This window comes from Sinocyclocheilus rhinocerous, unplaced genomic scaffold (genome assembly GCF_001515625.1).
Source record: "Sinocyclocheilus rhinocerous isolate Xijiao unplaced genomic scaffold, SAMN03320098_v1.1 scaffold554, whole genome shotgun sequence".
NCBI classification, from domain to species: Eukaryota; Metazoa; Chordata; class Actinopteri; order Cypriniformes; family Cyprinidae; genus Sinocyclocheilus; species Sinocyclocheilus rhinocerous.
This window is the reverse complement of record NW_015627893.1, coordinates 384,906-395,762: the sequence shown is the minus strand read 5'-3', so window position 1 is coordinate 395,762 and position 10,857 is coordinate 384,906. Positions and strand designations below refer to the sequence as shown.

At 38.5% G+C, this 10,857-nt stretch overlaps 1 protein-coding gene across 2 annotated transcripts in view; it reads left to right on the top strand.

The window, feature by feature from the left end:
- Positions 1–10,857, top strand: part of LOC107736949 (IQ motif and SEC7 domain-containing protein 1-like) — a 92,193-nt gene that overhangs the window by 20,200 nt on the left and 61,136 nt on the right. Inside the window, exon 1 of one of the 2 annotated variants that reach the window (XM_016548336.1) lies at positions 7,355–7,565. The exons of the other annotated variant lie outside the window; for it this stretch is intronic. Coding sequence (XP_016403822.1) covers positions 7,528–7,565 — 38 coding nt within the window. The 5' untranslated portion in view covers positions 7,355–7,527. Of the gene's footprint in view, positions 1–7,354; positions 7,566–10,857 lie in introns of those variants that run through there. 2 annotated transcript variants of the gene reach the window in all.

The following is a 10,857-nucleotide window of genomic DNA, read 5'->3' as shown; positions in this document are numbered from 1 at the left end:
TTTTGTTTTTATTTAGGATGAAGTCAAGTAGCGTCGAAAGAGACGAGTTTTTAGCTGTCACTTGAAAATTGTCAGGGATTCAGCATTCCGGATAGGGGTGGGAAGATCATTTCACCAGCCAGGAATGGTGAATGAGAACGTTCTGGAAAGTGATTTTGAGCCTCTCTGTGATGGTACTACGAGGCGTCGCTCACTAATGGATCTCAGACTTCTAGAGGGGAGGTAGATTCGTAATAGTGAGTGGAAGTAGGCGGGTGCTGAGCCTGTGGCTGTTCTATATGCAAGCATCAATCTCCCCTCCCCAGGCCACCCTGAAAGACCTACCAGTGAGATATGATTCAAACCAGCGAAGTGGAATCCCTGTGATGCCTAGTGATGAGAGGACAGACAGGAGGATCTGATGATTGACAGTGTCAAAAGCAGCAGAGAGATCCAGCAGAATAAGAACTGATGATTTGGAAACAGCTATTGCCATCCGCAGGGCTTCCGTGACTGACAGTAGTGCAGTCTCAGTTGAATGGCCACTCCTGAAACCTGACTGGTTAGCGTCCAGTTTGTTGTTCTGTGGAGGAAACAATGATACCTGGTTGAAAACAACTTGTTCGAGGGTTTTCGCTATGAATGTAAGGAGAGAGACAGGTCTGTAGCTATCTGTAAGTGAAGTGTTTATTGTAGGTTTTTTGAGCAGTGGGGTTACCCGAGCCTGTTTAAATGCAGTGGGGAAAGTGCCTGTGAGGAGAGATGTGTTGTTGTGTGTGAGTGCTGGTAAGAGTGTAGTAGAGATTGCTTGGAGAAGGTGTGAGGGGATTGGGTCTCCCATTGGGCCAGACTACGGCCTAGATTTTAGGCCCGTGAAGGGCTCTACCGTTCTTCCGTTCCGATCAAAACATTAAACAGGTTCTCCCCACTCAGTGACGCACCCACTGAGAAACCTAATGAAAGTGCCCTAGTTATTGGCGATTCTATTGTACAGAACATGAAAATAGAGACACCAGCCACCACAGTCCAATGTTTACCGGGAGCCAGAGCGTAATAGGTTCCCTTGTTCAAGACTAGCAAGGTTTTGGGGCGTAGTTCCTAAGAGCTGCTACAATTGCACCATCAGTACTGGTTCTTGCACACATTGCTGCACACACAATCCACACTCATCATCATATATCCACTGCCATGTCTCTGCTTCCTTTGGTACATCAGTATGGGATCCTCTTCCACCCCCCTCTCTTGGATCCCTGGGGGTATTCTTCCATGGGTTGATCTGTAGCTTGCTATGGGTTCTTCCTCTCAGAAGCCACAGGTTGTGCTGCTAGCCCTCACTGCCATCTTTTCAAACTGTCTGCGGTCTCTCCAGCCGTCACCACGCTATTCTTGGTAGTCAACCAGCCTCTTCCTGGTAATCACTGGTTACTCCAGACAGATGCTTTTAACATACATCACTATGTGATCCTTCTGAAAACATCATCAGTGATGTTTCCTGTAGTATATTCAATTGTAAATAGAGAGCATAACATGCTGACTTCATATTTAGATAGCAGTCTTTTGTATTTTAATATTCACAGACACTAGTCTGTGAAGGCAGACTAAAGTGATCCTAATAAGAATAACGTCTTTAAAATTATTTTAGGCCAGGGTGTTGCCACTGCATCTTTTTCAAAAGCATACAGTAATAAACACCTATAATATTTGTTTTACTAGAAATTACCAGTGCTGTAAAAAAGTGTGTCTTGTGCAATTTTCATCAGCATGCTTAAATTAAACTGTGATTCTTGTGCCAGGACAACATGTACAAAATCGGACGTCCAAATAAATAAACTATTACTATAATAGTTAAACTAGCATAATAAATAAACTAGCACTATTTTTGTGATGAGTAGACATTGTTTCTAGATGTCTAACATGCAATGTCTATTTTCCACACAAAGTCTAAACTCATTTGCAGTTGAGGGATTCCACCAGCAGGTGCTGTCAATGTGCATGTTCTCAGTCTGACATTACAGTGGAACATAATGTGGCAAGAGTGGTCAGGTGCTTAAAAATTACCAATAATAAGAGAAATCCTATAGTCGACTGCGCCACCCGGAATACACCGGGACATAACAGCCCTAAGCAAAGGGATGCAGGTTCGTTGCCAAAGGCAGGGTGAGCATGAAGATATATCAACAAGAATCACTTTATTAACATACAATTAATAAAAACAAACAATACTTCACACAAGGTCTCAAATCACATCACAAGTCTATACCAGTAACATACAAACCCATAAGTACAATAAAATAAAACAAAAATAAAGAGGGAGGTGGCCAGCAAAGACCCTCAGATTTCTACCCCACACTCAATACCCATGACCCACACTCTTGTGGAAAAAAAAAAAAAAAGTTAAACACAGCACTCCATGTGGACACACAGTACAGGGTACCATGGCCAACCCCTCCCACTTTAAAGACCTAAATCCACGCACAAAACAATACAAATAAACACATACAAATCAAAAGTCAATTCAATAACAGTTTACACACAAAAACACCACCAAAGCACAAACAAGAAGAGCCAGATTACAGGAACTTAGCCTCCCAGCTAACGCACGTGCAGACCAGCGCAATCCTGTGCCAGTGCTTCAGGAACAAGCAGGTGTATAAGCTTGAAAGGCCAGAGTCAGGTAGGAGGGAGATCCAGATATCAAAGCCAACAGAACCAGGCCTCAGTATCCCAGGCAGGCCAGGAGCACATATCAGACAGATGAAACCTGGCGAGGGGTTGACAGAGAAGGAGGACAGGACAGGTAGAGAATCCTAGAGCCAACAGGAAAAACCAAAACTAGACAAATTGACAAGCGTAAAACAATGTAATGCTGAGAGCTCAAGCGCAAACAACAATCTGGCAAAGTACAACACACACACAAGAGGAATAAGTAGGGCAATCGATGAGCAGGATAACGAGCAGTGGCAGGTGAGGCAAATTGACTAATAAACTGAAACGAGGGGGTGGGGCCAAGACATGACAAATGAAGGAACACATAACAAACAAAACAGAAGCCATGTGCTAGATGCACATGACAACCATAAACACAAACAGACAGACAAAGCCAGGCCGATCAGCCCAGGGTCCTGACACTAACAGTGTAGCCTAAATGTGTCTGATCACATGATGTCCTACAGGGAAATGCTTGTTTGTTTTGTGAGAACAGCCATCTGTACATATTCCAACGTCTTGTTTTATTTAGGGTTACGAAAAAATACCCCAAAATGGATTTCTTAGTAAAAAATACATCACTACATTTAAATATTAGGCTTTCATCATCACTTATGTTGCCTGTGCATTGTTTTTCTCCTGTCTATACAACCTGAGCTTGTTTCGTTGAATGTTGGAATTTTAATTGCATGCTAATGAATCCCTTTTGAAGATAATTGAATTAACCCTTTGAACTATGTACAGGTGCATCTCAATAAATTAGAATGTCGTGGAAAAGTTCATGAGCCAAAATCATCACAATTAAAAGAACCAAAGACTTAAACTACTTCAGTCTGTGTGCATTGAATTTATTTAATACACGAGTTTTACAATTTGAGTTGAATTACTGAAATAAATGAACTTTTCCACGACATTCTAATTTATTGAGATGCACCTGTATGTCAATGGAAGTGTTCATCAGAAGGCATCTTTACACACTTTTGCACCATCTTTCAGTGGCACAGGCGTTCATCTGATGAGACCCAGGGGAAGGTGCAGCAGTAGAGTCTTCCTCTTTTCTCACAGCTCTTCTCACTCTTCTATAGTTTAACAATGCATGCTTAGGACTGTGTCAGTGCACAGATAGACAGACAGAGGCAGATGTTAATGGCAAAATATTATAAAGTTTTGATCAGGTTATTTGGCATGGTCTCTGGATTAACTTGTAGTTAACTGTAATGCCATCTGGTGGCTATATTATGCTACGGAACCCCATCATCAAGAAATGTGCCTATTTATTTTAAATATGTGTGTGATATGCTTAGTGCTTGTGGAACCTTTAGTATTTTTGGCAGTCATTAGACAACCTGACCTCAGATCATTCCTATGAATTCCTCATTTATGCATTATGTCATCATGTGTGACCTTATTTTTTGTGGACATGGCAAATTTCTAAGTTAGAATCTCAATGAATCGTATGTTAATGACATACCATGATAAAATTCGAACTTACAAGCTACTGAATATGCATTCAGAATTTATAGTCTCTCTCTATCACCAATACAGATCAACATTTTTGATTCAAAATCTGATCTGACCCACAGCCTAAATGATAAAATGACTCTAAAGCTGTGCCAGGAAATCAGTCAATTATTCAGACATTAACCATTGTCTGTCTGGTAATCGGTCCCCTGTGCACTGTATAGGGGACCGTGAATGATTCAGACAGTGTAAATATGCTTTTCTTTGAGGCGAATAAAGCCTGGTTTGTGTCAGTGTCACAAAAACCACCACAGTGGGTTGTGAAAGGTTGAAAACTGTGCAAAGAAAGTCTCAAATATGTTGATTAGAATGAATCAAATAGGATTGACTCGGAAAAGATGCCAACGAATGCACTCGTGCCACTTGATGCACAAATGCACATCTTCCTTGTTGCATACGCAAATACACTAATGCAAATGAAAACATCTGCATTCACAAAGATGTTTCAATTTGTACAAATCACTGCATGTCCGTGTAATTCTGAATTTCACAGACACACGTTGACAGGCATTTGGTTGTGGATAGTGAGATTCATTTGCAACATTTATCAAGTTCATGGATAATTGTGTATGCATTTGTAAGTAAATTTGAAACTAATTTCATCCCATAATGCATAGACATTCCAGCACCAGAGAAAGACAGATTCAGCATGTTCAATATGCAAAAATCAGATGCTGATGGGGTAACACACTGATCCGACAAAACGAAATGAGCGTGGCTTTTGCGGTTTGTTTGCATCTGTCAGTGCAGTGTGAACTGGCTTTAAAACAACTGTGGCTGTCACACGCTTTCAAATGCGGCTGTACCTGGCTATGACTTGAATAAACAAAAATTAAAAAAGGTGATGAGGCACTCGATATCATCTCATCCTGAGTTTCAGTTAAAATTACATCACTTAATAGTGCTGTGTGTTTCAAGGCACTTCAGTGGGAAATGAACTATTATGTATGTTAGAGAAACTTTAATATAAATTAAACCTAGAATGAATTCTGTGATATCTGTATTTGACTACTTAATATGATGAGTTTGGCCTGTGCCACCTGAGAACCATTTACAATGTCAACTGCATACAACATCAGAATTTTGACATAATCTATTGAATTGATTTTTTAAATTGTCAATTTATTTCACTAAATAAAATATTTTTTAACTATTAACAAATTTAATGACCAAAAATGTAATATTCAGCTCTGTCCCATATTTTGCACACAACCATTACCACAACCGTTTTTATTTTATTTTATTTTGGAACATTCGGTTACACCAGTGGTTCTCAAAGCGTGGGGCGCGCCCGCCAGGGGGGGGGCGCACGAGTATTGCAGAGTGGGCACAGGTCATCAGCAGAAAAAGAAAATAAATAAAACCGTGAACAGCCAAAGGACATAACTTAGAATGGGAGATGGATCGGTTTGTGAAAGGGAAGAGAAAAGCCATAGATGAAGTCGCACAGACCCAGGCAGGTGCTGGTCATTCAAAAGCTAAATACAGAAAATATGACGAGGCATATCTCTTGCCTCGTCATATAACTTGCAAGTCTACACTGGACGCGACAAAGCGACCGCTGAAAATCATTTTAACTTCGTGTCAGAACGTCATAAATAGAACAAGACATCAGTTTAATGTCGGGGTTTTGTCGAGTCGCGTCGCATCCAGTGTACACAGCGTCACTGATTATAATGGGTTCTACTGTATTTTGCCGCTCGCGTCCGGTGTAGACACGGTGTTTAATGTCGTTGGTGAGGAGGAAAGCCTGTGTGTGTCCTATGCCTTAGCGGACAGCAAGAAACCCACAAAAAATAAATAAATAACAGAGATAATAATAATAACAATAACAGTTATTTTCTCTATGTTATTTTTCAATGTTTCAAGTGATGCAGGTGTTTTTTCCCTGTAGGTTTTTGAAATTAAAAAAGCATAAATTTTTCATAATGTTTAGTGAAATTATTTGGTAGTCTGAGGTGGGATGGGGAAAAGTTTGAGAACCACTGGGTCCTTGTTACAGTGTAATTATACATTTAAGTACTGAGTAATATTAATTACATAATATTAATTACATGTACTTGCTATATGGTTATGGTTAGGATTAGGCTTTGTCTTAGGGTTACTTGCATGTAATTATGCATAATTTATTGTAATTATAATAGTACGAACATGTAGCGTGTAACAAGGACACCTTAAAATAAAGTGTTACCAAAAATTCCTTAAAATTGCATCTCCCAACATCAACTGGACCCTTTCAGTCCCTTTTTTTGTGCACATTTCCATCTCTATTTGGCCTACAGTATGTGCAGCAGCAGTGGATATGTACAGAACATTAGCGTTTATGAACACCAGTGAAATGTCATTAGTTTCTCCAGTGAACTCAGGACCACTGCAGGAATGTACAGTTTTTGTTTTCTTTTTAGTCAGGTGGAATTTATTTTATTTACTTTCATGTGTCACAATATTATAGCAGTAGCACCAAAATATGTTTGATATTTAATGGAATAGTGGACAGGTGGTGGGTAGCTTTATGAAACCTCCATCTCCAGGCCATATTTTACCCTAAAATAACAAATAAAGTGATGACATAATTGAACATTTTTTTTAAACGACTGTTTTAGTACCAATTTTTTCATATAGTGACATTATATTCATGACTAGGGATATGCCGGTATCAAATTTTCATGTTGCGATTAATTGCTAATGCTTTTATCATGGTATGCGGTATTATCAGTGTTGTGCATTTTGACCAGTTGATGGGAAAAGTATTCTTAAAATGCATTCAAAATTCGGAATAATTTGTAATATGTAATTATTCACGGTATTTAGAAGTGCCCAAGATAACAATATCGTGCATATTCATTACCGTGATATATCGCAATACCGAATACCGGCACAAGTCTATTCATGACCTTTTTACCACAGGTGAAATTCACATTAACAAATGATTAATTTACTGGCCATGCTGTTTCATTTCTCAGAACAGAAAGCGATTCTCTTCCTTGCTTGACCTCTGGCTGTGATGTTGATGTATTATTACGTGTGTAATGGGCCCTGCGTTCAGGATCTCTCTCCTCCTGTTTCTATGGAGACCAGAGAGCCAATCAGCTGCCCTGGCTGTGGACTGTACTAAAGGCTGCAGATGGAGGAGGCAGAGCATGTCCGACACATTAAGAAATCTCACACACACACACACACACACACGCATTTCCTCAGCAGCATCTGTGAATTGCTGTCCTCGTTCTGCGCAGTGTCAGTATTTGCTTGCTGATGTAAGTGTGTGATGCATGTGTGACGTCGCGGACCAGGAACGCAGCGCTGTAGCGTTGAGCAGACTGAATGAGACCCGCGGCCATGGCACACAGACTCGGCATCATGTGAGTATCAGATGCGGTCTGCATGCATGAAAGTCATGTGTTTCACGCGGAGGCTGTGAGATCGTGTGTGTGCTCCACAAGGAGCTTGTGGTGATGGACTAATGTCCGGATGGCGAGGCGAGTTCTGCATTGGTCATAATGTGTTTGGGATGTGCTGTTGCAGTAAATGGCAGTGATAGCTCTGTGCTTGCTCTGCTGAGGTGAGGTGTTTTCATGTGTCGTATAAACACGAGGAGCTGTGACCCTCTGTGTGTGTGTGTGTGTGTGTGTGCGTTTGGCTGTAGCTAATGTGCATTATGACATTTCACAGTCACATGCTTAGAGCACAATGTGCTGCTATGAACTGTGATCTGTGATGCATTTCTCCTTCATGTGCAGTTTTCAGTCTGGCCGCCTCTCCCATAAATAACTGCAGAAATCTTTTTGATGCTTTGGATTTTTATTTTTGCAGTTTGTTTATTCTTGCTCTTGTCAGCATTAGGCATCTGAAAGCAGCATCAGAGATGTGTGAGTGTTCATTGGAAATACAGTCCTCTCAAGGTAACTGAGGTTAAACTGAAGGGCACTTTAGCACTAGTTCATGGGTTTAAGGCTATATGAGCACTTTGTAGGACGTTCCACTGGTGAATTCAAAGTGATTCAGTAAGGAACACTAGCATCCTGCTTGTACTGCACAGTGTGTACTTTAAACTGCTAGCTATTTATTTATTATTCATTTATTTATTTATTTATTTTTCAAATAGCATGCAAATCAGTATGATGTGTGCAACGATAACATTTCCATGAATAGTTTGTCACATTGTTGTCACATGACCTTATCACATTGCATTTATTTCAGCCAGTGGCGTCCAGTTATCATTATAATCAAATATATATATATATATATTTATTTAGTTAATTTGTGTTGACAGATATTGTTGTGATAAAGCTCTTGTATTTCTTTACTTGTATTTAGGGATACGCAATTTCAGGAAAAAAAAAATTACAGGTTTGCTGGCCAAAATGTTTTTATTTATATATCAATATGGTTACATAATAATAATAATAATAATATTTATCATTATTATTATTACTAAATGAAAAACAGGAAGTAGGAACAAGACGTTCCTTATTTATTTATTTATTTATTTATTATTACTATTGTTGTTATATTCTATTTTTTTTTTTAACAATAAGCAACAGCCTTTATTTATTATGTTAAAGCCAGGAACATTATTTGCCACTTAATATTTGGTGGCCAAGATGAGTTGCATGTGATCCCCAATGAGAAGTGATTATTCTTTACTTGTATTTAGGGATACACAATTTCAGGAAAAAAAAATTACAGGTTTGCTGGCCAAAATGTTTTTATTTATATATCAATATGGTTACATAATAATAATAATAATAATATTTATCATTATTATTATTACTAAATGAAAAACAGGAAGTAGGAACAAGACGTTTTTTTAATTTTTTTATTTATTTATTATTACTATTGTTGTTATATTCTATTTTTTTTTTAACAATAAGCAACAGCCTTTATTTATTATGTTAAAGCCAAGAACATTATTTGCCACTTAATATTTGGTGGCCAAGATGAGTTGCATGTGATCCCCAATGAGAAGTGATTATGTTTTTACAAACATTTGAATGCATTAATAACATTTAAGCTCTATTTGTGAACAATTCCTGTTACGTTGATGTAAGTGTCTGGAAATCTGTGACTGAAGCAGTGGCGTTGTGTATGTGACAGCAGTCTGGTGCAGAGCTACATAAAGACCTGAGTACTCATGGAGAAATGAACTGACATCTTCACCTGTCATTTATCCATCAATATCAGACACAAACCGCCATTTACACAGCAAACTCTTTATAAGGCTATTGTTTCACAGGATGAGAGCAATCGTAATGTTATCTGGAGATGAGAATCTGCAAAAAAAGCATTTTAATTCTTCTGACAATGGACAGGAAAGAGTATGAAGTCGTTTGATTCTCCTGTCTGAGAGTGAATCATCATATCAACACACTGAGGCAGCTGATCTGAGAGAGTGATGGGCTGAAGTGTGTTTGTAGAGTCCAGTAGATGACGTCTTTGTTTCTCCTTGTGTCGTAGGTATGTAAATGCTTTGCACCAGTACTGCTGTCCCGCGCCGTTGCGCTCTAAGCAGCTAGCTGTACCTGCTCCTCTCTCTGAGTGCAGGTAAGAGGCGCTCGAGTCCACAACTCTCCGAATGCATCCTATCAAACTGCTGTCCACACTCAATACTATTAGACCTTACCTAATGCTCTGTGCAAACTTACAGTAGCTCTGCTGTTTGTTTGATCTCTGTTATAGTCACGTTAAATGCATTACATCAGCTTCTTTCCTATTTTGGTCTGTGTCTCACTTTAAAAGGTTTTATGTACTGTATAATATAAGTTATCAATACTGTTGGCTGCAAATAATATGATGGAACAGTAGCAATTTGAATATTTGAGTGGTTCACAATTACAGTACCTGAATTTATTTACAATTTAATGGTAGTCAGCAAATGTAATTGTTGTTTAATGAACTTGAAGTCTTTGCATTGGGGTATTTGTAAATATGAATTTGTGAATCTGTTGTGTCAGGACAAATATTCTGAAATGTGATGTGACTGTTTTCTCCTGTATTTTTTTACATTGTTTATTGTAATTCCAGTTCATGAGAATTAGTTTTGTTCGTTTCTATATCAAGCTGTCTAATGAGTTTTAACGAGAATAGCATCATGTGAAATGTCATGTGATTTGATTGAAATTGCTTCAATTTAAACAAGACGATGATTGGATAAAATTGCAATCCAAATGATTTAAACAACCAACAAAATATGTGTGTGTGTGTGTATATATATATATATATACAGGTGCATCTCATAAACTTATTTCAAAAAGTGAAACTTTCATATATTCTAGATTCATTACATGTAAAGTAAAATATTTTTTTTAATATATTTTTGATGATTAGAGATTACAGCTCATGAAAGTCAAAAATCCAGTATCTCAAAATATTAGAATATTTACATTTGAGTTTCATTAAATGACCATCCCTACAAAATAAATTCCAGGTAACTCTTGTTCTTTGAAAACACAATAACGGGGAAGACTGCTGACTTGGCAGTGGTCCAGAAGACAATCATTGACACCTTGCACAAAGAAGGTAAGTCACAGAAGGTCATTACTGAAACAGAGTGCTGTATCAAAGCATATTAAATGCAAAGTTGACTGGAAGGAAGAAATTGGGTAGGAAAAGGTGCACAAGCAACAGGGATGACCGCAAGCTTGAGAATACTGT